Genomic DNA, 26,229 nt, shown 5'->3' with positions numbered 1-26,229 from the left:
TTTTTTTGAGAAACAGTTTCACTCTTTTTGCCCAGGCTGGAGTGCAATGGCGCGATCTTGGCTCACTGCAAGCTCCACCTCCCGGGTTCAAGTGATTCTCCTGCCTCAGCCTCCCAAGTAGCTGGGATTACAGGTGCCTGCCACCATGCATGGCTAATTTTTTGTATTTTTAGTAGAGACGGGGTTTCATCGTGTTAGCCAGGGCGGTCTCGATCTCCTGACCTCATGATCCGCCCACCTCGACCTCCCAAAGTGCTAGGATTATAGGCGTGAGCCACCATACCTGGCCACTACATTCCCTTCTATCATAGCTGATTAATATTCCATTGTATGGATATACCACATTTTGTTTATCCATTCATTAGTTGATGGTCATGTGGTTTGTTTCCACTTTTTGACTATTTTCAATAATGCTGCTGTGAACATTCACGTATAAGTTTTTGTGTGAATTTTTTTTTTTTTTTTTGAGACGGAGTCTCGCTCTGTCACCCAGGCTGGAGAGCAATGGTGTGATTTCGGCTCACCATAACCTCTGCCTCCCAGGTTCAAGTGATTCTCCTGCCTCAGCCTCCTGAGTACCTGGGATTACAGGCGTGCACCACCACATCCGGCTAATTTTTGTATTTTTAGTACAGACGCAGTTTCACCATGTTGGTCAGGCTGGTCTTGAACTCTTGACCTCATGATCCACCCACCTCGGCCTCCCAAAATGTTGGGATTACAGATGTGAGCTACCATGCCTGGCCGTGCAAATATGTTTTGATATCTCTTGGGTATATACATGTGATTGGAATTGCTGGGTCCTATGGTAACTGTTGAAACTTTTAGGGAACTGCCAGACTATTTTCCATATTGACTGTATTACTTTTCCTTCCTATCTGCAGTATATGGGGGTTTAAATTTCTCCACATTCTCACCAACACCTGTTATTATTTATCTTTTTGATTATAGCCATCCTAGTGTATATGAAGTGATAGCTCCTTGTGGTTTTAATTTGCATTTACTTTATTGCTAATAATGTTGTGAATCTGTCCACGTGCTCACTGGCCATTTGTGTAACTTCTTTGCAGAAATGTCTATTCAGATCCTTTGTCCATTCTTTTTTTTTGACAGGGTCTTGCTATGTTGCTCAGGCTGGTGTGCAGTAGTGTGATCATAGCTCCAGTTTTATAGTTTTAGTTATTCCATTTAGGTCTTTAATCCATTTTGAGTTAATTTTTGTTTTTTGAGACAGGGTCTCCCTCTGTTGCCCAGGCTGGAATGTAGTGGTATAATCACAGTTCACTGTAGCCTCAACCTCTTGGGCTCAAGTGATCCTCCTGCCTCAGCCTCCTAGGACTGCTGGAATACACCACCACACCAGGCTAATTTTTAAATGTTTTTGTAGAGACAAGGTCTCGCCATATTGCCCAGGCTGGTTTTGAACTTCTGGGTTCAAGTGATTCTCTTGCCTCAGCCACCCAAGATATTGGGGTTATAGGCATAAGCCACCATGCCCAGCCTATCCAGGCTTTAAATACTACCTATTTGCTGATAACTGCAGAATACAGCTAGGCAGCTCAGACCTCCTTCCAGACTTGATTATTCAACTGCCTTCTGGACATTCCCTCTGAATGTCTGGTATCTCATACCCAATATGTGAAAATGGAATTCCTGATCTTCCTTTCAAAACGTGCTCCTCCTCAGCCTTCCTCATCTCTGTTAATGGCATTTCCATCGTCCAGTTGCTAATGTCTACTTTGGAGTCATTCCTGACTCCTTCATTTCTCCCACAAGCCACATCCCATCTGCTGGGAAATCCTCTTAGCTTTACCTTCAGAGTATATGTAGGACTCTGCAGCCTCTTTTCATCTCAATTGCTACCTAGTCCAAGTTTCTGGCACCTGTGGCCTGGATTACTACAGTTAGCTTCCTTAGTGACCTTCCTGTTCTACTCTTTTTTTTTTTTTTTTTTTTTTTTTTTTTGAGACGGAGTCTTGCTCTGTCGCCCATGCTGGAGTGCAGTGGCGCGATCTCGGCTCACTGCAAGCTCCGCCTCCCGGGTTTGCGCCATTCTCCTGCCTCAGCCTCGCGAGTAGCTGGGACTACAGGTGCCCGCCACCACGCCCGGCTAATTTTTTGTATTTTTAGTAGAGACTGGGTTTCACTGTGGTCTGGATCTCCTGACTTTGTGATCCGCCCGCCTCGGCCTCCCAAAGTGCTGGGATTACAGGCGTGAGCCACCGCGCCTGGCCTCTGTTCTACTCTTGCTTCCTTAAATCTATTCTCAAACCAGCAAACACATAAATTCTTAAACCCTGCAATGGTTTCCCTGCTCACTCTGCTCCAGCCACAATGGCCTTCTTACTATTCCCTGAACACACTAGGCACACTTCTGCCTTGGGGGCCTCTGCTGTGGTTTTTTTCCTGTGCTTGGTCCACTCTTTTACCAGTTCTTCCCATGGCCCACCTCCTTACTTCTTTCAAGTCTTTATAGAAATGTCACTGTCTCAGAGTCTTATTTTGACCAACATATTTGAAACTGCAAATTACCTGACATATTCTCAATCTCTCTTTTACCCTGACCTACTTTTTTCCTACTGCTAATCACTACACGATGTACTTAGTTGTGTTTATTGCCTTTCTGTTATTGCTTATTCTTTGTCTTCTCCCTACAAGAACATGGAATTCATGAGTGAGGAATTTTTGTCTACTGATACATCCCGAAAGTTACAACAATGTAGCAAATGTAGTCACTCAAAAATTTCAGAATACAGGCTGGCTGTGCTGGCTCATACCTGTAATCACAACACTTTGTGATGCTGAGGCAGGAGGATTACTTGAGTCCAGGAGTTCAAGACTAGCTTGGGCAACATAGTGAGGTTCTGTCTTTATAAAAAATTTAAAAATGGCCGGGCATGGTGGCTCACGCCTGTAATCTCAACACTTTGGGAGGCCGAGACAGGCAGATCACAAGGTCAAGAGATCGAGACCATCCTGGCCAACATGGTGAAACCCCATCTCTACTAAAAGTACAAAAATTAGCTGGGCATGGTGGCGCACACCTGTAGTCCCAGCTACTCAAGAAGCTGAGGCAGGAGAATTGCTTGAACCCGGGAGGTGGAGGTTGCAGTGAGTGGAGATCATGCCACTGCACTCCGGCCTGACAAAAGAGCAAGACAGTCTCAAAAAAAGAAAAAAATTAAAAATTAGCTGGGCATGGTGGTACATTCCTGTAGTCCCAGCTACTCAGGAGGCTGGGGCAGGAGGATGGCTTGAGCCTGGAAGGTTAAGGCTGCAATGAGCCAGGCCGGTACCACTGTACTTCCTGCCCAGGCAACATAGTGAGACCCTGTCTCTAAAAAAAGGAAAAAGAAAAAAATTGAGACTACAGAGAATTTTAATGAGGTTACTACTATGCTTAAGTGTGCATACAATCTGGATAAAAGGGAGCATATATGTAAAAAATATAAATATCAATACAAGGGGGCTGGGCGTGGTGGCTCATGCCTGTAATCTCAGCACTCTGGGAGGTTGAGGCAGGCAGATCAACTGAGGTCAGGAGTTTGAGACCAACCTGGCCAAATGGCAAAGCCCTGTCTCTACTAAAAATACAAAAGAATTTAGCCTGGCTTGGTGGCACGCACCTGTAATTCCAGCTACTCAGGAGGCTGAGGCAGGAGAATTGCTTGAACCTGGAACATGGAGGTTGCAGTGAGCTGAGATCGTGCCACTGCACTCCAGCCTGGGCCATAGGGCCAGACTCTGTCTCAAAAAAAAAAAAAAAGGAAAAAATGGTGGAGGGGTAGGCGCTAGGCGCAGTGGCTCAGGCCGGTAATCCCAGCACTTTGGGAGGCTGAGGTGGGTGGATCATCTGAGGTCACGAGTTCAAGACCAGTTTGGCCAACATGGTGAAACCCCGTCTCTACTAACAACACAAAAATCAGCCGGGCGCGGTGGCAGATGCCTGTAGTCCCAGCTACTCAGGAAGCTGAGGCAGGAGAATCGCTTGAACCCGGGAGGCGGAGGTTGCAGTGAGCCAAGATCATGTCACTGCACTCCAGCCTGGGCAACAAGAGCAAAACTCCATCTCAAAACAAAACAATACAAGATAATTAGCACATGTTGATAAGACTCTAATGATATAATGAATATGTACACAAAATTTTGAACACAATTATAGGGAGTTCAAACATTCCCTGAAGCCAGCTATGGGTCCCGAGTTAAGAATCCTTGGTTTCAAATATGGTTTTATCACCCAGGGCTTGGTGAAAATGGGATTTAAACTAGTTCTTTTTTTTTTTTTTTCCCGAGACGGAGTTTTGCTCTTGTTGCCCAGGCTGGAGTGCAATGGTGTGATCTTGGCTCACCGCAACCTCTGCCTCCCAGGTTCAAGTGATTCTCCTGCCTCAGTCTCCCTAGTAGCTGGGATTATAGGCATATGCCACCACGCCTGGCTAATTTTTTATTTGTAGTAGAGACAGGGTTTCTCCATGTTGGTCAGGCTGGTCTCAAACTCCCGAACTCAGGTGATCGCCCGCCTCAGCCTCCAAAAGTGCTGGGATTACAGGCATGAGCCACTACGCCCGGCCTTAACTAGTTCTTAAATAATACGCTATGAAGGTGAAAGGGGGGCAGTCGGGGGAAGGTCATCTCAAGCAAGCGACATAGCTAAGGATGACAGCAGGTTGGGCATGGTGCCTCATGCCTTGAATTTTGGGAGGCAGAGGTGGGTGGATTGCTTGAGCTCAGGAGTTTGAGGCCTGCCTGGCTGACATGGTGAAACCCTGTCTCTACTAAAAATACAAAAATTCGCCATGCATGGTGGCGGGTGCCTGTAGTCCCAGCTACTTGGGAGGCTGAGGCAGGAGAATTGCTCAAACCCAGGAGACAGAGGTTGCAGTGAACCGAGATTGCACCACTGCACTCCAGCCTGGGCAACAGAGTGAGACGTGTCTCAAAAAAAAAAAAAAACAAACCCCGTCTCTACAAAAAATACAAAAATTAGCTGGGCATGGTGGCACATGCCTCTAGTCCCAGCTACTTGGGAGGTTTGCCAGGGCCTAGGAGGTGGAGGTTGCAGAGAGCCGAGATTGAGCTACTATGCTCCAGCTTGGGCGACAGAGCAAGGCTCTGTCTCAAAAAAAAAAAAAAAAAAAAAAAAAAGGATGACAGCAGAACTGTCTGACTGGAATGGAGGATTTATGCAGTAGGTAAGAAACAGGCTGAGAAGTACTGGTGTATGACTTAAACTGTGTGGGTATTTCAAATAATTGAAAGTTTTTGGATAATAGAATACGTAATGCCTAAAGCACTGTTTTTAGAAAAATTACTTTGGTAGTTGTTTAGAAGGAATTAATTCACAAAACCATTAAAATGATTCAAGTTTGAACTGAAAAAATAACTGATAAAGTTTAGAGACTGATGAATTTATTTAGAAATACCAGGTTTGGGCTGGGCGCGGTAGCTCATGCCTGTAATCCCAGCACTTTGGGAGGCCAAGGCAGGTGGATCACGAGGTCAGGAGTTCAAGACTAGCCTGACCAGCATGGTGAAACCCCATCTCTGCTAAAAATACAAAAAAATTAGCCCGGCGTGGTGGCACACGCCTGTAGTCCCAGCTCTTCAGGAGGCTGAGACTCGCTTGAACCCAGGAGGTAGAGGTTGTGGTGAGCCGAGATCATGCCACTGCACTCCAGCCTGGGCAAGAGTGAGACTCTGTCTCAAAAAAAAAAAAAAAAGGCTGGGCACGGTGGCTCAAGCCTGTAATCCCAGCACTTTGGGAGGCCGAGACGGGCGGATCACAAGGTCAGGAGATCGAGACCATCCTGGCTAACACGGTGAAACCTCGTCTCTACTAAAAAAAATACAAAAATCTAGCCGGGCGAGGTGGCGGGCACCTGTAGTCCCAGCTACTCGGGAGGCTGAGGCAGGAGAATGGCGTGAACCTGGGAGGCGGAGCTTGCAGTGAGCTGAGATCTGGCCACTGCACTCCAGCCTGGGTGACAGAGCGAGACTCCGTCTCAAAAAAAAAAAAAAAGAAATACCTGGTTTAGGCCGGGTGCAGTGGCTCACGCCTGTAATCCCAGCCCTTTGAGAGGCCGAGGCGGGTGGATCACCTGAGGTCAGGAGTTCGAGACCAGCCTGGCCAACATGGTGAAACCCCGTCTGTACTAAAAAATACAAAAATTAGCCGGGCTTGGTGGCGGGTGCCTTAATCCCAGCTACTCGGGAGGCAGAGGCATAAGAATCGTTTGAATCCAGGAGGCAGAGGTTGCAGTGAGTTGAGATCGAGCCATTGCACTCAAGCCTGGGGGACAAGAGCAAGACTTCTCTCAAAAAAAAAAAAAAAAAAAAAAAAAAAAAACACAAAGAAAGAAGAAGAAAAAAGAAATATCCAGTTTGAGGCTGGGTGCGGTGCCTTACACCTGTAATCCTAGCACTTTGGGAAGCTGAGGTGGGTGGATCACCTGAGGTCAGGAGTTTGAGACCAGCCTGGCCAACATGGTGAAACCCTGTTTCTACTAAAAACACAAAAATTAGCTGGGTGTGGTGGCATGGGCCTGTAATCCCAGCTACTTGGGAGGCTGGGGCAGGAGAATCGCTTGAACCTGGGAGGTGGAGAGGTGAGCTGAGACTGTGCCACTGCACTGAAGCCTGGGCAACAGAGTGAGACTCTACCACAAAAAAAATAAAAATAAAAATAAAAATAAATTCCCGGTTTGAAATTGAAAATCAGAAATAAAATTAGGTCAGGCCCGTTTATTTATTATCTACTTATTTATTTATTTCCCGAGATGGAGTCTCGTTCTGTCGCCCAGGCTGGAGTGCAGTGGTGAGATCTCGGCTCATTGCAACCTCCACCTCCTGGGTTCAAGCAATTCTCTTGCCTCAGCCTCCCGAGCAGCTGGGATTACAGACATGTGTCACCACGCCTGGCTAATTTTTGTATTTTTAGTAGAGATGGGGTTTCATCATGTTGGCCAGGCGATCTCATACTCCTGACCTCGTGATCTGCCCGCCTCGGCCTCCCAAAGTACTGGGATTACAGGCATGAGCCAACATGCCTGGCCATTCAGGCCTAGTTATTTAGTTTTGGGTGTTACTTATTGAGGGGAAGAAAGCTATGAGAGAAAAAGAATAAAAACAGAGATTATTCAAAGGCTATGCGTGGGGTCGGGTACAGTGGCTCATGCCTGTAATCTCAGCACTTTGGGAGGCCAAGGAGGGCAGATCACAAGGTCAAGAGGTCAAGACTATCTTGGCCAACATGGTAAAACCTCATCTCTACCAAAAATACAAAAATTAGTTGGGCATGGTGGTGCACATCTGTAGTCTGAGCTACTTGGGAGGCTGAAGCAGGAGGATCACTTGAACCTGGGAGGCAGAGGTTGCAGTGAGCTGAGATCACATCACTGTACTCCAGCCTGGTAACAGAGCAAGGCTCCGTCCAAAAAAAAAGAAAAAAAAACCAAAGGCTATGCATGAGACAAAGTGAATAGTCTATTACTGTGATTATAATAAAATGTTGAATTTATATACGGTAAATCTTGATAGAATGCTTAGATTACATAGGTATTATGGGAAATAGAATGTTGTGGTTAATTAAGGAATAATACAAAATTTTGTTTTAACTTTTGCTTACTGGGTTTTTTTCCCCCATATATATACACACACACACACATATATATATATATATATATTTTTTTTTTTTTTTTTTTTTGAGACGGAGTCTCGCTCTGTCGCCCAGGCTGGAGTGCAGTGGCCGGATCTCAGCTCACTGCAAGCTCCGCCTCCCGGGTTCGGGCCAGTCTCCTGTCTCAGCCTCCTGAGTAGCTGGGACTACAGGGGCCCGCCACCTCGCCTGGCTAGTTTTTTTTGTATTTTTTAGTAGAGACGGGGTTTCACCGTGTTAGCCAGGATGGTCTCGATCTCCTGACCTAGTGATCCGCCCGTCTCGGCCTCCCAAAGTGCTGGGGTTACAGGCTTGAGCCACCGCGCCCGGCCAGTATATATATATATATTTTGAGACAGAGTCTGGCTCTGTTGCCCAGGTTGGCGTGCAGTGGCGCGATCTCGGCTCACTGCAAGCTCCGCCTCCCGGGTTCACGCCATTCTCCTGCCTCTGCCTCCCAAGTAGCTGGGACTACAGGCCCCTGCCACCATGCCCGGCTAATTTTTTTGTGTTTTTAGTAGAGACGGGGTTTCACCATGTTAGCCAGGATGGTCTTGATTTCCTGACCTCAGCCTCCCAAAGTGCTGGGATTACAGGTGTGAGCCACTGCGCCTGGCCTTTTCCCCCCAAAATATTATTACACTTTTTTCCTCTTGATAATTAGGAAATACAGATAAATTATTTTTAGAAGATTCAAGATGTCACTATCCTTCAGGTTGATTATTGTAAAATATGTGTTTTCAATGTAAAATAGCACAGTTATGGAGTTTGGGATCTAGCCATGGGAACCACAGAACATACCTTGGTGTATTAAGATTTCTCATCTCGATTTGACTTTTAGGGAAAGTCGGATAACATCGAAACAATTCTAAGAAAAAATTTTAAGCATTTCTAAGGCTCTATTAATTAAGTAGGACTTCAGTGCTTTTTTTTCTTTTTTTTCCAACACAATGCAAATGTATTATTACATCATTGGCACAGTTTCTATTGGTATCTATTTGCTTTATAATACAGAAGATGTTTATGATTTAGATTCCTCCTACTTTAGAAATTCCCTCCATTCACTTCTTTTGTGTCCCTCAAGATATAATCTGAACTTTCAGGAATAGTTGATTCTTGGTGTTACAGATGTTGGCTTCCCTCCTCCCTGGAATTCTATTAGAATGTTTCTGTCACTTTAGAAACTTTCCTATTCTGGTGCAACATGCCAAGAAACCCAGGTATAAAATAGTGATTGTTTAATCTTACTTTGACACGTGTGCCCGTTCTTACAAATCTAGACCCTGTACATTACATGCATACAACTATCCCTATGGATCTCCTAGTAAATAATCTCACTGACTCCACCTGAGGCTTCTGGAAAAAAAAAACCAATTACCTTAAATTTTATTAAGAGCTCTTCTTAAACTACTGAGCAAGAGAAGTGAATCCTGCATAGATTCAGTCCCCGGTTCCCAGAGCGCTTCCCCGCCGCGTGTCTCTGAACAGTTGGAAAGGACAAACCTCCGCTAAGAAGCGGAGGCCGCCAGTGCTCACCACACATAGGAATTAGGATATTCATGCTGTACCACATTCTTCTCTCCCCCTACCCGGCCTGAAATAAAACATAGTGAAGCGTAAATCTTGAGTCCTTCGGTACCTTCTCAGAAACGGCGGCGAGGAGGCTTCCAAGGGGCTTGCTTCCTGACCGGGGATCAAGACGGTCGCGCGGGTGGTCAGCACTCTCTCTGGGCGGGACAGTCCCCGTCCCGAAGGGAGGGCCCAGGAGGGGTGGAGCCGTCCCCGCCCGAACACAGGGGCATCCGCGCTTCCTGTAGGGTACCCCGCGTGCTGGCCCCGAAGCGGTGGCAGTCGGGGTGGCGCTCTTCCTCCGCTCTTTGGGGTCCCGGCGCCCCTCAGGGCAGGGGGGGAGACCGCTGAGGAAGCACCCTCAAGTTCACCTCAGGCTCCTGACACCAGCCCCGCCGCGGTTCCCCCGATCGGCTTTCCGCTGGTCCTAGTGGCTGCGGAACCGTCAACTAGACCCCACCGGCTGGAACCAACATCACCTGGGAAGCAGCCGGGCCGCCCGGAGGCCACGCCCGGGGGAGGAGCCTGCGGACGCCCAGCCGGGTGGAGCACGCCAGGTGAGCACGCCTGCGCAGTCGGGCCGTAAACAAGCCCGCCCCTTCCCTTCGGCCCGCCTTCGCGGGGCTGGCCCGCGGGTGGGAGGGGCGACAAGGAAAAGGCAAGGGGTGGGGGAAGAGGGAGCACCGGGAACAGCGCCTGCGCGGTGGGCGTGATCCGGGCACTTAGGGCAGGATGAACGCTGCTTTCCAAGATGGCGACGGAGGGAGGAGGGAAGGAGATGAACGAGATTAAGACCCAATTCACCACCCGGGAAGGTCTGTACAAGCTGCTGCCACACTCGGAGTACAGCCGGCCCAACCGGGTGCCCTTCAACTCGCAGGGATCCAACCCTGTCCGCGTCTCCTTCGTAAACCTCAACGACCAGTCTGGCAACGGCGACCGCCTCTGCTTCAATGTGGGCCGGGAGCTCTACTTCTATATCTACAAGGGGGTCCGCAAGGTACCGACCCGGGCGTCACCGGGGTCAGCCAGCGGCGTAGGCAGAGGCGGGAGCAGGGCGGTGACAGTGGGGCCAGGGTGACCGAGAGGGGTGGCCGTCGCTCTTACTTTTGAGTGGGCCGGTAACTCCCTCCACTGGGGTACTCCTGAGGAGAGGGGATTCAGGAGTAAGGAGGGTGGTGGCGGTGGCGTTTCGAAGGGGTGGGGGCTGTGGAAAGGAACCGTGGGACGCGGGGTTCTGGCTGGGAGGCTCCCAGGGGAGCCGGCTGCGTCCCCTCCAGCCTGGTCCATCAGGCTCTGACATGGCCAGGGAGCGGGCCTGCGAGTCCCCGGAAGAGATGGGGTGGCCGTCTTGTCTGCTTCGATTGCCTCGCCTCCCTGGAGGGTTGGAAGTCTCGCCCTGGGTTAGAGAACAGGGGCGCAAGACGGCTTAACAAGATCTCTGTAAGGCGGAACTGGGGCCGGGAAGCCGGAGACTGAGACTAGGTCAGAAAGAACCTGCTCGGCACGCAGGGCTACTCCACCTGCTGCCGCACTGACACTTCCTAGGAGCCTCTCCTGGTGTTAACATTTCTATTTCCAAAAACATCCGCGGGAGGTCGGCTGTCAGTGTCCGCCGAGGGGACGTTCTGAAAGACTGTTAAGGAGAGTCATCTTGTCCCTTGTAGTATGCGAAGGGCTGAGTACTACAGTTGAAATGATGTTTGCAATGAACTAAGCTGGTTCAGAGGGGTTGTGTGTGAGAGTGCCCAGATTAGTCTTGTCCAACAAGTCAGACTGTGTCCCAAACGGGGAGGGATAATGCCTTAAAGGCTACTTTAAAGGGACCATCCTTCTTGGCGGGCGAGTTACCAGTAATGCTCTGAAGCATGTAAGCATCTTTTAAAAGTATCTCTTTAAAAGCAGCCATTTATTAGAGCTTTTCTTTCATTGGCTATGTAACTGTGTTTTCACGGAGAATTGCTTAGTTTTGAGATTGTAGTCTTTGACTTGATGTTATGGAAGAGTGAGGAAATAAATGCATCCCACAGCACCTCCAAATAGGACAAGGTGATAAAAGATTAATTCGCAAATGCATGTTAGCATGAAAATAAATTGTTCATATTGAAGAGTGAACATTCCCTAGGATTTCATATAGCCAGATCCAGTGCAGGATTTTCGCTTGTTACAAGAGCTAGAGAAATGACAGTGGTATCTAAATGTAGCAAAGTTGTTTCTTTCATTCACGGTGAATCTTTTTTATTAGTGTTTATGATAATAAGTGTACCACTGTATTTAGAGTATACTATTAGAAGTTATTGAGGGTAAATCGCTTGACCTTTTTTTTTTTTTTTTTTTTTTTTTCCCTCTTTTGGAATTGCAAACGCTTGAAGTAGTCTTCAGTCTAGGGGCTGAAGTTTTACTCCTACTCCCAACTTTGTCACTGACTTGTTGGGTGACCTTGGATAAGTTATTTAACTTCTATTTGCACCTCTTTAAAAAGGGAATGTTACAGTGCACGTTGTAACTAATAATATAATAATCGTAATGAATTTTAAGGCTCTGAAACACTCAGTAGATGTAAAATATAGTTAAAGAAATACTAAGAGTAACTGTCAAATAAGAAGCTGCCGTCTTGACGTTGATGTTCAGGGTGAAAGGATTGATTTTGTCTCTGGAAATTAAGTTTAGAATTTTAAGTTTTAAAAATTTATATAAAAATACAATGTGCTTAAAAACTAAATTCACTAACTAGCAATTATTAATGCAGGAATTACTTTAAAATTTTTTTTTCTTTGAAGGTTATTACTTCTGAAGCATCCTAATGGCAAACCTTATCTGGATCTGGTAGCCCTGGTTTACATCATAAAGACAAGTTTCTTGCCTGAAAGTATCCTTACAATAGTGTTCTCTTTTAGTGGGACGCTATTCCCTGAAGGGTAAAAGGAGGCAAGGCTTTTAAAACTACACCAAAAAATTATTTTAAACAAGATAAATCTGAAATACGTAAATTGCCCTTACCTGCATAATTTGAGTGTTTTAACGTTTTTTTGGGTCAAATTTCATTTTCATGTGGTAGTATCATAGATACATTTGCATTATGTTGCAGATGTTTCTGCTGTTTTAATTGTAACTTAAAATTTTTTTTCCATTAATGAGTTTGCATTTATTGTTACTTCTGAGTGTAAGTGATTTTTTGTGGCTATTTTCTGATTTAAAATATAGGAAGTAAATTTTCCTTAATTGGAAAACCAAGATTTACTCTTTAGAGTTAGTAGTTATAAACCTATTTTTGACCGATGGCCATTAAACATGTTTTTATTTTTGTTTTTAGAGACAGGATCTCATTCTGTTGCCTAGGCTGGAGTGCAGTGGCATGCTTATAGTTCACTACAGCCTCAAACTCCTGGGCTCAGATGATCTTCTCACTTCAGCCTTCCTAGTGGCTGGAACTACAGGTGTGCACCACCACGCCTGGCTAATTAAAAACAAAAAAATGTTTTTTAGAGATGGAGGTCTTGTCGTGTTGCCCAGGCTGGTCTTGAACTCCTGGCCTCAAGCGATCCTCCCACCTCAGCCTGCTAAAGTGCTGAGGTTATAGATGTGACCCACCACACCCAGAGCACAGTTGGCTGTTTTTTTTTTTTTTTTTTTTTTTTTTTTGAGACGGAGTCTCGCTCTGTCGCCCAGGCTGGAGTGCAGTGGCCGGATCTCAGCTCATTGCAAGCTCCGCCTCCCGGGTTTACGCCATTCTCCTGCCTCAGCCTCCCGAGTAGCTGGGACTACAGGCGCCCGCCACCTCGCCCGGCTAGTTTTTTGTATTTTTTAGTAGAGATGGGGTTTCACTGGGTTAGCCAGGATGGTCTCGATCTCCTGACCTCGTGATCTGCCCGTCTCGGCCTCCCAAAGTGCTGGGATTACAGGCTTGAGCCACCGCGCCCGGCCTACAATAATTATTTGGATTATTCAGAAGATCTAATTTAGATGTATAAATTCAACTTAAGTCTGCGTGTAAAATGAGTAGAAAATAGGTGTTTTAAAGAACTTAAATCATGAATTACGTGCTACCTTTCCTGAGAAAAAACATGGGGTCCTGGGGAAATGGAGTAGGTGAGGAAGTAGTCTAACATTCATGCTAAGGAGTTGCAATCTTGAGCCTTTTAAAAGGTTTACAGGTGTCTGGAGTTAGAAGGAACTTTAGAGTTTGTTATTTCACCCTCGTCAGAGAACCGAGGCCAGAGAGGGGATGCAAACCTGTTAGAATTTTTTCTCATAGTAAGGAAAATGAAGCACAGCTGAGTCTAAACTATCTTAGAAGAGACTGATCCGGCTTTTTGATCACAGGGATATCATATATTCCAAGAACTTATAGAATCTACCTCGACATTTTGCCATGTATTATTTTATTAAATTCTTGAGGTAGATTAAAACATCTTTTCACAATTGAGGAAGTTTAAAATGGGGTTTCTTATGTGAGGAGATGTAGTTTGGCAAATTTATTTAACTAAAGACAGTATTAACGTTGATTTAATACTGACACTAATCATTTCACCAGATTTGAGTGACTACTGTGATAGTAACGATACTAGGCAAGGTGATGTGAGGTATTCAGAGCTAAATAAGACCCTGTCCCTCTCCCCAAAAGACTTTCAATTACTAGCTTTCAGACATCTTTATTACATACTTTGTTCTTCTTGTTTTAAAAAAGAGGTTGTGGTCTGGTGCAGTGGCTCACGCCTGTAATCCCAGCACTTTGGGAGGCTGAGATGGGAGGATCGCTTGAGCCCAGAAGTTTGAGACCAGCCTGGATAACATATCAATACCCTGTGTCTACAAAAAAAAAAAAAAAAAAAAAAAAAAAAAAAAAATTAGCTGGGCATGGTGGTATGTGCCTGTAGTCACAGCTACTTGGGAAGCTGAGGAGGGCTCTTGAGCCCAAGAGTTAAGGTTACAGTGAGCTATAATTGTGCCACTGCACCCCAACCTGGGCAACAGAATGAGACCCTGTTTTTAAAACAACAAAAAGGGGGAGCGGGGCTGCATGCCGTGGCTCACGCCTGTAATCTCAGCACTTTGGGAGGCCGAGGCGGGTAGGTCACCTGAGATCAGGAGTTTGAGACCAGCCTGGCCAACATGGTAAAACCCCGTCTTTACTAAAAATACAAAATTAGCTGGGCGTGGTGGTGCTCACCTATAGTCCCAGCTACTCGGGAGGCCAAGGCGGGAAAATCGCTTGAACCTGGGAGGTGGAGGTTGCAGTGAGCCGAGATCATACCGCTGTACTCCAGCCTGGGCGACAGAGCTAGACTCTGTCTTAAAAAAAAAAAAAAAAAAAAAAAAAAGGTTGTTTTTAGGATATATGATAAAAGATGCCAAAGGTAAGGTAGCTGGGCTTATTGGACCAATCCTCTCTTCTCATTTTATGGATCTCTGTTTTTACATAAATACGAATGGCCTCCATTCAGATCTTAGCTTAACCATCACTTCCTCGGAAATTTTGCTTTGAATCCCCATGGTGTAACAGTTTTCCTCTATTACATGGTTTTTTGTTTTGTTTTGTTTTTTGAGGCAGAGTCTTGCTCTGTTACCCAGGCTGGGGGCTCACTGCATCCTCTGCTGCCTGGGCCCAAGTGATTCTTATGCTTCAGCCTCTTGAGTAGCTGGGATTACAGGCATGCGCCACTGTGCCTGGCTCATTTTTGTATTTTAATAGAGACAGGGTTTTGCCATGTTGGCCAGGCTGGTCTGGAACTCCTGGCCTCAAGTGATTCACCCGCCTCAGCCTCCCAAAGTGCTGTGATTACAGGCCCTATTATGTGTATGTGTTCTTAGAGCATCCTGTACTTTGCCTTCCTAGCACTTTTCTGAATTTGTAATTCTGTGTGATGATGCAATTGTGCCTTCTGTAAACAAAGCTCCCTTAGAATAGTGACCTTATCTTTCCTTCTCTCCATCTTCTCAATGCCCAGTGCAGTGTCCAGTTTAGAGTTAGGCCCTTACTGTGTATTTGTTGAGTGGATGACTGAGTAAAGCCATGTCTATGCCAAACTTGAAAGAGATCTTTAGAAGCTGAAAAACCTATTCAATTTTGGGCCCGAAAGTAACTTGGGTATTTTTTAATAGCTCATATCTTTTAAAAGACATTTAAAAATATTGCTAGTAAGTAACAAATTTAACCTTCTTAAAATAGGGAAATTGTATAAGAGACAATGAAGTAATAGTAAACAATTGATACAGATTACTTTTGATCTACTTCTGTCAAACTATGTCACCTACAAGATCCATGTACAACTTTTAAAAACTGTACTCAGGCCAGGAGTGGTGGCTCAAACCTGTAATCCTAACCCTTTGGGAGGCCGAGGCAGGAGGATTGCAGGAGTCCAGCCTGGGCAACACAGTGAAACCTCATGTGGGTTTGAGACCAGCCTGGGCAACATAATGAAACCCTGTCTCTACAAGGGTGGGCGTGGTGTCATGTGCCTCTTGTCCCAGCTACTTGGAAGGCTGAGTTGGGAAGGTCACTTGAACTGGGGAGGTTGAGGCTGCAGTGAGCTGTAATTGTGCCACTGCACTCCAGCCTGGGCAACAGAGTGAGAGCCTGTTTCAAAAAAAGCCAAAACAATCAATAATAAACAAAAACTATACTCAGAATGACTTAACATTCAAGCCAAAGAACCTTCCTACCTCCCCACATCTTAAGATTCCAGGCCACAAATGTACTGCCCAGAGAAGTTACTGAAGTGATAACTACAGGAGGTAGGAAGTAAATTTAGAGGGTTCTAAGGTTTTTCCAACTCTAAAGGTTGTATGATTCTGTGCTCAGGTTTTTTTTTTTTTTTTTTTTTTTTTAGTGAAAATGGATTCATCATTCTATTGGAGAGATGTCTTCATCTCTTTGATTCATTGCCTACTTGATTTGGAATTGAGAGGGGTGGGGTGTTTGGGAAAGCAAGCTGAAAACATTGTGATTTTTAGGTCTTTATGCTAGAAGAGTTTTTTTTTTTTTGAGACGAAGTCTTGCTCTGTCTCCCAGGCTGGAGTGCAGTGGCTTGATCTTGGCTCATTGCAACCTCTAGCACCCGGGTTTTAAGTGATTCTCCTGTCTCAGCCTCCGAAGTAACTGGGATTATAGGCGCTTGCCACCATGCCCAGCTAATTTTTGTATATTTAGTAGAGACGGGGTTTCAGCATCTTGGCCAGGCTGGTCTTGGACTCCTGACCTCGTGATCCACCCTCCTCAGCCTCCCAAAGTGCTGGGGATTACAGGCATGAGCCACCACGCCCGACTAGAAGAGCTTTATGTTCATGATGCTGAGATGAAGTTGGGGCCAGAAGAAGAGTCAGTTCATAAAAGCTGAAGTATTTTTAGATCCTATTTAAAGAAGAAGGTAATGGGTTGACTTGAGAGAGAATGAGCGTTCTGTTATGGGAATGCTCATACGGGAAATGTTCTGTCTCTTTGTCAAAAACTGCAGGACCACCTGTTGGTGACATTGGAGGAATTCCTGTTTTGTGTGGGAGGGTGAACTAGATGCCTTTAAAAAAAATTTTCCCGGGCCGGGCGCGGTGGCTCAAGCCTGTAATCCCAGCACTTTGGGAGGCCGAGACGGGCGGATCACGAAGTCAGGAGATCGAGACCATCCTGGCTAACATGGTGAAACCCCGTCTCCACTAAAAAATACAAAAAACCAGCCTGGGCGACAGAGCAAGACTCCGTCTAAAAAAAAAAAAAAAAAAAAAAAAAATTGTCCCCCTAACAGACTGGTTTTAGATACTTCACTGCTTCAGAGAGGTTCGTGTTCACATCCTTCTCCCCTTTTGTAATTTTTCACACCTCCCTGGCTCCCCTTTTGTAATTTAGAAAGAGGTTCTGAAGTCTAGAACTTTTTGTATTAGATATACTTTGAGAAATCTTGTACTTAATTTAGTAGGTCACACAGGGTTGCTGAATGACTGGAAACTTGTGTTTCTTTTCCATTAAAGGCTATTTACTGACTTATGAAATATTGATGATTTATTTGACTTTAGAATGTTGCATACTGAGGGGAAAGCATCTTAATACATCATTTAAAGTGGATATACTTTCATACTATACCTGGGTTCTCTTGGCTTTGAAGAGGAGGGTGGTGATGAGATTTTGAAAGACTCCATTGGGTAACCTGTAATTCCAGCACTTTGAGAGGCTGAGGCGGGTGGATCATCTGGGATTAGGAGTTCAAGGCCAGCCTGGTCAACACGGTGAAACCCCATCTCTACAAAAAATACAAAAATTAGCCAAGCATGGTGGTGCATGCCTGTAATCCCAGCTACTCAGGAGGCAGGAGAATCGCTTGAACCCAGGAGGTGGAGGTTGCAGTGAGCCAAGATCATGCCAGTGCACTCCAGCCTGGGCAACAAAGTGAGACCTCCCCAAAAAAGGAGGACTTCATGGGTGGATATGAGCAATGGTGAGAAGCACCTGGAATATGTCATTGAAGTCCATGAGATAGTCATGAATGCCATTCTTTCAGCAAATATTCATGGAGTATGCCTACCAGATACAAGGTACTGTTTTAGATGCTGGGTGTAGTCAAAGTCTTTGCCCTCAAAAAACGTGTCACTTATATGATATTTATTATCATTGACTTAATATAGTGACTTAAGGGTAATGTGCTTTGATAGAAAACTTGAGCGTGAGCAAGCATCAAAACATGGTGGATTTTGTCATTGAGTGGTTTGGCTGTGTGGCTAAAGAACCTTATTTTATTTTATTTTTATTTTTATTTTTATTTTTGGAGACAGAGTCTCACTCTGTTCCCCAGGCTGGAGTGCAATGGCATGATCTCGGTTCACTGCAAACTCCACCTCCTGGGTTCAAGCCATTCTCAGGCCTCAGCCTCCTGAGTAACTAGGATTACAGGCACCTGCCACCACGCTGGCTAATTTTTGTATTTTTAGTAGAGATGGGGTTTCCCCATGTTGGCCAGGCTGGTCTTGAACTCCTGACTTCAGGTGATCCTCCTGCCTGGACCTCCCAAAGTGCTGGGATTACAGGCGTGGGCTGGTGCACCTGGCCAAGAACCTTGTTTTAAAAATAGGAAGATTTTTGTCATCTGGAATTTAGTATCTTAGAGAATAATTCTGTTTCTTTCTCAGTGAGGTTAGTTTGTGCAGTAATATGAAATGTGATCTTATTTGGTTATTCAGGAGACCTTAAAAATAGAAGTAACCTTAATTGGTATACATTTCTAATTGGTAGAATTCAGTTTTAATTTTCAGGACACTTGAAATTGACAGTGTCAGTGACAAGTTACCTTGGCTCATGCCTATAATCCCAGTATTTTAGGAGGCCGAGGCAGGAGGATTGCTTGAACCCCAGAAGTTTTAGACCAGCCAGGGCAACATAGTGAGATACCATCTCTACAAGAAAAAATTAGTCAGGTGTGGTGGTGCATGCCTGTGGCCCCAGCTATTCACGTGGCTTAGGTGGGAGAATTGCTCGAGCCTGGGAGGTTGAGGCTGCAGTGAGCTGAGATTGTGCCACTGGACTCCAGCCTGGGTGACAGAGCTGAGACTCTGTCTCAAAAAACAAAACAAAACATAATCCTCATTCATCAAGCATTTATTGATGACTGGTATATATGAGGCACTGCTGTCTATTGTGGCCAATGTGAAGTGTATTTAACACTCCTGTTTTTAAAGAGTTTGGCTTTGTGTGTGTGTGTGTGTGTGTGTGTGTGTGTGTGTGTTTGGAATAGGGTCTCACTGTGTCACCTAGGCTAGAGGGCAGTGGCATGATCATAGCTCACTGCAGCTTCAACCTCCTGGGCTCAAGTGATCCTCCTACCTCAGCCTCCTGAGTAGTTGGGACTACAGACATATGCCACTGCACCTGGATAATTTTTAAAAATTTTTTGTAGGCCGGGTGCAGTGGCTAACGCCTGTAATCCTAGCACTTTGGGAGGCCGAGGCGGGCGGATCACGAGGTCAGGAAATTGAAACCATCCTGGCTAACATGGTGAAACCCCATCTCTACTAAAAACACACAAAAAATTAGCCTGGTGTGGTGGCGGGCGCCTGTAGTCCCAGCTACTCAGGAGGCTGAGGCAGGAGAATCGCTTGAACCCAGGAAGTGGAGCTTGCAGTGAGCCAAGATCGCGCCACTGCACTCCAGCCTGGGTGACAGAGCGAGACTCCATCTCAAAAAAAAAAAAAATTATTATTATTATTATTATTATTTTTTTGTAGAGACTGGGTCTTGCTGTGTTGCCTAGGCTGGCCTTGAACTCCTGGGCTCAAGTGACCCTTTTTGCCTTGTGCTCCCAAAGAGCTGGGATTACAGGTGTGAGCCACTGTACCCGGCTGATTTTGTATTTAGCATTACAATATAAAGTGGAGAGTATGTGCTCTGCATGTGGCATAGCAATATAAGTATCAAGTGGAATTAAGGAGTAAAGGTGAAGTGGAAAAGTATTTCTCTGCCTAGTAGAAGAATATTGCATTGGATTTTAAATAGATGATTTGCCCCAAAATGTGTGCAGATCATATTTTTAATAAATTTTTGTATTTGTTGCCTTGTACTTCTAATTTCAGAAATGCTTCATTTTTATTTCTGATTGAGCTTTAGATGTCAACTGCTCTTTTAGCATTTTTCTCAACTTTTCAGCTTCTCTGCCAGTTGGTAATTTGTAAATTGAGAAATATTTTCTGTTGTCAATTCTATTTTATTTATTTATTTTTTTTGAGATAGAGGCTCACTCTGTCGCCCGGGCTGGAGTGCAGTGGCTCGATCTCGGCTCACTGCACCCTCTGCCTCAGACTCTGCCTCAGACTCCAGAGTAGCTGGGACTACAGGCACACGCCACCATGCCGGGCTAATTTTTGTATTTTTTAGTAGAGCTGGGGTTTCATTGTATTGGCCAGGCTGGTCTCTTAATTCCTCACCTCGTGATCCACCCGCCTTGGCCTCCCAAAGTGCTGGGATTACAGGTGTGAGCCACCGCACCTGGACGTCAATTCTATTTTGTAGTAGATTTTTAAAAAGTAGATATATTATTCTAAAACATGCCAAATCAGTCTGTTACATCTTATCTTGCTTTGTATCAATAGGGAAATAGCTTAAATATATAGGTTTTATAAGAAAGAAGCAAGAATCATTCATGAGGAAGGAATTTATAAGGATTTTATATTTACAAAGTAAGAATCAGGCCTGGCATAGGATTACATCACGCCTGTAATCCTAGCACGTTGGGAGGCCGAGGTGGGAGGGTTTCTTGAGGCTAAGAGTTGGAAACCAGCCTGGACAACATAGTGAGACCCTATCTCTACAAAAAATTAAAAATTAGCTGAGTGTGGTGATGTGTACCTGTAGTCCCAGCTACTCAGGAGGCTGAGGTAAGAGGATTGCTTGAACCCAGGGTGGGGAAGTCGAGGCTGCAGTGTGATCGAGCCACTGCATTCTAGCCTCAGCGACAGAATGAGACCATCTAAAAAAAAAGTAAGAATAATTTAGTAAGAGGGACTATGTTAACATTCTTAGTTACCACACTGTAGATTATTGCTCTGCCATGAAGCTGTTTTTTTCTTTAGTTGACTCACAACCAGCTTACCCTTTTACTGCGCTTTTTTGTTCTGCTACAGTAAAACTTGTACAGATTCTCATTCTCTTTACTTACTTGGATCTCTGCTTTAGAGGCTCTATCTTGCCTTAATATTTCATTTAATAAATATCTGAGTAGTTTTTGTGTGAAAAGCAGTATGCCAGACTATGGGAAATCAAACAAGTATGAGGTATGGGCCCCGACCTTAAGAGGAGTATCATCTAACCAAGGAGGGACATGATATTCACACACTCATTCTAAAAGGACTTACTGAGTGCCCGCTCTATGTTGTTAAGAATCTCTGCTATCAAAGGGTTCACAGTCCAGTGGAATAATCAAGGGCTTATTCAATTCAACTAACATTTATTGGACCTGTGGATCCAAAGATAGATAAGACATAGTCCTTGGCCCAGAGTGCCTACAGTCTAGTGGTGAGATGGACAAGTAAACCAGCAATGATAAGGCAGCTGCTAGAAAAGCATTCAAAACTGAACATTGCCTATTCATAGGTGCTGTGTACAGTTGGTGAGAGGATAAATGCATAACTCTCTAAAGTTTATAGCCTTTTTATTTTCTCTTCAAAACCATCCTTTGGGGATTTTTTTTTTTTTTTGTCATTGGAGAGATTGTGATGTGTCCACCAATACTGAAGGGCTACGGTAGAGCCTGATGTTAAACCTAAGGCCTGTGCCTAGGCCTCTTACACAAGCTTTTGTGTCAAAAAATGAACTATGGCTAATACTGATGTCATTCCTGAGAGTGGGAGATAGTAGGTTAAAAAGTAATTAGGAGGGTTTTTTTGTTTTTGTTTTTTTTTGAGACCAGGTCTCACTTTGTAGCCCAGGCTAGAGTGTAGTGGCTCACTCATAGCGCACTGCAGCCTTGAACTCCTGGACTGAAGCCATCCTTCCACCTTAGCCTCCCATGTAGCTGGGACTACAGGTGTGCACCACCATGCCTGGCTAATTTTTTTTTTTTTTTTTTGGTAGAGGCAAGGTCTTGTTACGTTGTCTGGTTTGGTCTTGCCTAGGTCAAATGATCTTCCCTGCTTGGCCTCCCAAAGTGTTGGGATTATAGGCATGAACCACCATGCTGGGCCAGGAAATATTTTATAGAAGAGATGTGATGTGGGTACTCTTTTCTTTTCCTTTTTCTTTTTTTTTTTTTAAATGAAACAAGATTTCACTTTGTCACCCAGGCTGGAGTGCAGTGACACAATCATGGCTCACTGCAGCCTCAACCTCCTGGGCCCAAATAATCCTCCTGCCTCAGCCTTCCGAGTAGCTGAGTCTATAGGAGCATGCCACCACCCACATACCTGGCTAATTTTTACTTTTTTGTTTTTGGACACAGGGTCTCACTCTGTTGCCCAGGCTGGAGTGCACTGGCACGATCTCAACTCACTGCAGCCTCTGCCTCCTGGGATCAAGTGATCTTCCCACGTCACCCTCCTGAGTATCTGGGACTATAGGCACGTGCCACTATGCCCGGCTAATTTCTGTATTTTTTATAGAGACAGGGTTTCACCATGTTGCTGAGGCTGGTCTTGAACTCCTGACCTGATCCTCCCACCACAGCCTCCCAAAGTGGTAGGATTATAGGTGTGAGTCACTGCGGAGTACTCTTTCTTCCTCTCGGATATAAAGAAATAAGCTGAACATCCCTGGAAGTATTGAAAAGGAAGACAGCAAGGTTTAAGAGCTCATGTAATAATAGTAATAGCTAACATTATTAATAACATATTAATCCTCTTAATAACATGGATTATGGATAATTATGGATATTGTGCTAACAGATTATGCATGACCTCTCTTTTTTTTTTTTGAGACGGAGTCTTGCTCTTTTGCCAGGCTGGAGTATAGTGGCGGGATCTTGGCTCACTGCAACCTCCTCCTCCCAGGTTCAAGCGATTCTCCAGCTTCAGACTCCTGAGTAGCTGGGACTACAGGCACACACCACCACCCCTGGCCAATTTTTGTATTTTAACTACAGATGGGGTTTCACCATGTTGGCCAGGATGGTCTGGATCTCTTGACCTCATGATCTGCCCACCTCAGCCTCCCGAAGTGCTGGGATTACAGGCATGAGCCACCGCACCCGGCCGCGTGATCTCATTAAATCTTTGCAAATCATCTTATAAAATAGATACTATTAGTATCCTTATTTTGCAGGTGAGAAAACTGAGGTTTGTAGCAGTTGGATACTTTGCATAGGTTATAAAACTAATAAGCCATTGTCCTGGGGTTTGAATCCAGTTCTGTTCAACCCTAGAACCAGAGTGCTTAACAATAAGCTAGGGACTTATATTGTCAGTAAGCACAGGACTAGGAGTCTCAGTGGGAGCTCTGGTCCCTGCCCAAATCTCATGTTGAATAGTAATCCCTAGTATTGGAGGTGGGGCCTGATGGGAGGTGATTAGATCAAGGGGTGGATTTCTCAGGAGTGGTTTAGGACCATCTACTTGGTGCTGTCCTCATGCTAGTGAGTACGAGTTCTCTCCAGAACTGGCTGTTTAAAAGTGTGTGTGGCACTTCCTTGTCTCCCTCTTGCACCTTCTTTCTCCACGTGAAGTGCCTGCTCCCTCTTCACCTTCTGCCATGATTGAAAGCTTCCTGAGGCCTCCCTAGAAGCCGAGTAGGTGGCAGCACTATGCTTCCTGTAAAGGTTGCAGAACGATGAGCCAGTGAAACCTCTTTTTTTTTTTTTGAGATGGAGTCTCGCTCTGTCGCCCAGGCTGGTGTGCAGTGGCATGATCTCGGCTCACTGCAAGCTCTGCTTCCCGGGTTCACACCATTCTCCTGCCTCAGCCTCCCGAGTAGCTGGGATTACAGGCACCTGCCACCACGCCTGGTTGTGTTTTTGTATTTTTAGTGGAGACAGGGTTTTACCATGTTAGCCAGGATGGTCTCGATCTCCTAACTGCCTGCTTCGTCCTCCCAAAGTGCTGTGACTATAGTTGTGAGCCATTGCACCCAGCCGCCGCCTTCTTTATAAATTACCCAGTCTCAGCTATTTCCTTGTAGCAATGGAAGAACAGCCTAATACATTGCTAGATGACACTTTGCTAGTCCAACCTGTGCTCTCCCTGGAACCTCTTTATATTAACTGCTTCCTCTACTAAAAATGTTCACCTCCCTTATTTTATGCGTTGCTGTCTCCTTCTTGCTGGTTAGATCACAGCTGAAATGTCACCATCCATCAGAGAACCTCCTCTTGACCATAAATTTGTGGTACTATCGGTCACCTTCAGTAACATCACTCTTTTAAAAATCCTTTGTCTGGGTACAGTGGCTCATGCCTATAATCCTAGCACTTTGGGAGGCTGAAGCAGGAGGATTGCTTGGGGCCCGGAGTTCTAGACTTCGTCTCACTATGTTAAAAAAATTTTTAAATGAGCTGGATGTGGTGGCACCCATCTGTAGTTCCAGGGGAGACTGAGGTGGGAGGATCTCTTGAGCATAGGAGTTTGAGGTTGCAGTGAGCTGTGATCATGCTACTGCATTCCAGCCTGTGTTATAGAGCAAGACCCTGTCTCAAAAAAAGAAAAAAATCTTTCATATACTACTTACTACTGGTTGTCTTAGTCTGTCAGACTGCTGTAACAAAATACCATAGACTAGGTAGCCTGTAAAGAGCAGAAATTTATTTCTCACAGTTCTAGAGTCTGGAAAGTCAAGATGAGGATATTGGCAGATTCATTATCTGGTGAGGGCTCTCATTCTGGTTTATTGTCTACTCACTGTGTCCTCACATGGTGGAAGGGGAAGGCAGCTCCCTGGGACCTCTTTCATAAGTGCGCCGATCCTGTCCGTGGGAACCACACCATCATGATCTTATCACCCAGAAGCCCCCACCTCTTGATATTATCACATTGGTAATGAGGTTTCAACAAATGAATTTTGGGGTGGGGGGACACAAACATTCAGACCATAGCACTGATATTGTCATGCTTACTTACGTATGCATTTGTCAGTCTCTCTCACCTTCCTTATTGAACATCAACTTCCTGAGAGCATGAATAAGCCTTTCTGTCTTATTCATCATTGTATCCCCTGTTCGGTACCTAGAACAGTGCTTGGCATGTTGCAGGCACTGAAATATTTATCGAATGAATGAATGAATGAATGAATGAATGAATGAATGCTTTGTTGCCTTTTTGTTTTTATGCTGTCCTTTATTATTGGTGAGAATGATAACTTCACAGTCTATAAAGCATTTACGTAGAGCACTTTAGATGAGCCTTATGGGAGGTAAGGTCAGGCAGTCATTTATTATTATTGTTCCTACTTTATGGAAGAAGAAATAGATTCAAGGACATGGATAATAATTGATAGGATTATTAATAATTGATAGGATGAAGACTTGTGACTTTGTCCAGCTTTTACTGTCTACATTAACATGAAGCTGCCATCCCAGCAGTTCTGAGTTTAAAATAGACCAACTCATGTTTGGAGCCGTTTTAGAGGTTGAGATTGCTCCAACAGTGCATATTTTGCCTTTTGTACGATGATCTCTGTGACTTTGAGCAGGTTGCTTAACCTCTCAGAGCCTCAGGTTTCATTTTTTTGTAAATAGAGATGAGAATATCTGTCCTGCCTACTTCACAGTTTTTTTAAGGATTAGTGAGATAATTATATGAACACTCTTTCAGAAATGGTAGAGTACTGTCAAATGTAAGATATTTCTTTTAGTTATACAAGGATATACCAAAGAGCTGGAACTGACTCATTCTACTAACTCTCACATGTGATTTGCTAACTGACTGCTGGTTTCTTTCATCTGGAGCCCTGCAAGGAGAGGGGGAAACTGGGTAAGAATGGGGAAAGGAGAGCAGCCTTAGAGACCGGAGAGAGATTACTGGGAGAGCAGTGTGGGGATTTTCAAAGGTTGAAGAGACTCTGGGGAGAAGGGAAAGCAGATACAGGAGCTCAGCCTTTTCCATCCCTTTGTAGATGTGCAGACTATGTCAGCTCTATTAGATAGCATTCGCTCATTAGGGCTCCTTAACCTTACTAGAATTTAGAGGGTAGCCTGAATGGGAAAAACATTTCACTTTTAAAAATTTATTTATTTATTTTACTAATTTTTGACATTTAACATGTTCCTCAGTTATGAATATAGATGACATCAGAATAATAATGGAACCTGTGGCAATTATCAGTGAAAATCACATTTTCTTTTTCTTTTTTCTTTTTTTTTTTTGAGAGAGTCTCCCCGTCGCCCAGCCTGGAGTGCAGTGGTGTGACGTGGGCTCACTGCAACCTCCATCCCCGGGCTCAAATGATCTTCCCACCTGACTTTCTCAGGTAGATGGGTCTACATGAAGCTTGGCTAATTTTAAATTTTTTTGTGTGTGTGTGGAGACAGTCTCACTATATTATACCCTAGGCTGGTGTTGAACTCCTGGGCTCATGTGAACCTCCCACCTTGGCCTCCCAAAGTGTTGGG

General features: G+C 44.9%; 1 protein-coding gene and 1 long non-coding RNA gene across 30 annotated transcripts in view; one reads left to right on the top strand and one right to left on the bottom strand.

Moving 5' to 3' along the window:
* The window catches only part of LOC105467654 (uncharacterized), a 45,994-nt gene extending 36,561 nt beyond the window's left edge, over positions 1–9,433 (bottom strand). For 2 of the 3 annotated variants that reach the window (XR_011625493.1, XR_011625495.1), the window contains exon 1: positions 9,033–9,394. This is a non-coding gene — a long non-coding RNA (uncharacterized lncRNA). Of the gene's footprint in view, positions 1–9,032 lie in introns of all 3 variants that reach the window. The other variant, XR_011625494.1, reaches the window with a different exon arrangement.
* A 230-nt stretch (positions 9,434–9,663) lies between these two features.
* Positions 9,664–26,229, top strand: part of LOC105467387 (WD repeat domain 20) — an 88,408-nt gene continuing 71,842 nt past the window's right edge. For 4 of the 27 annotated variants that reach the window (XM_011716954.2, XM_011716956.3, XM_011716955.2 and 1 more), the window contains exon 1: positions 9,910–10,223. In XM_011716954.2, coding sequence (XP_011715256.1) covers positions 9,975–10,223 — 249 coding nt within the window. In that variant the 5' untranslated portion in view covers positions 9,910–9,974. Of the gene's footprint in view, positions 9,781–9,884; positions 10,224–26,229 lie in introns of those variants that run through there. The other 23 variants (XM_024788386.2, XM_024788381.2, XR_011625491.1 and 20 more) reach the window with 15 other exon arrangements.

This window comes from Macaca nemestrina, chromosome 7 (genome assembly GCF_043159975.1).
Source record: "Macaca nemestrina isolate mMacNem1 chromosome 7, mMacNem.hap1, whole genome shotgun sequence".
Lineage (NCBI taxonomy): Eukaryota > Metazoa > Chordata > Mammalia > Primates > Cercopithecidae > Macaca > Macaca nemestrina.
Note: the sequence above shows the minus strand (reverse complement) of the source record. Positions and strands in the feature narration are given on the sequence as shown.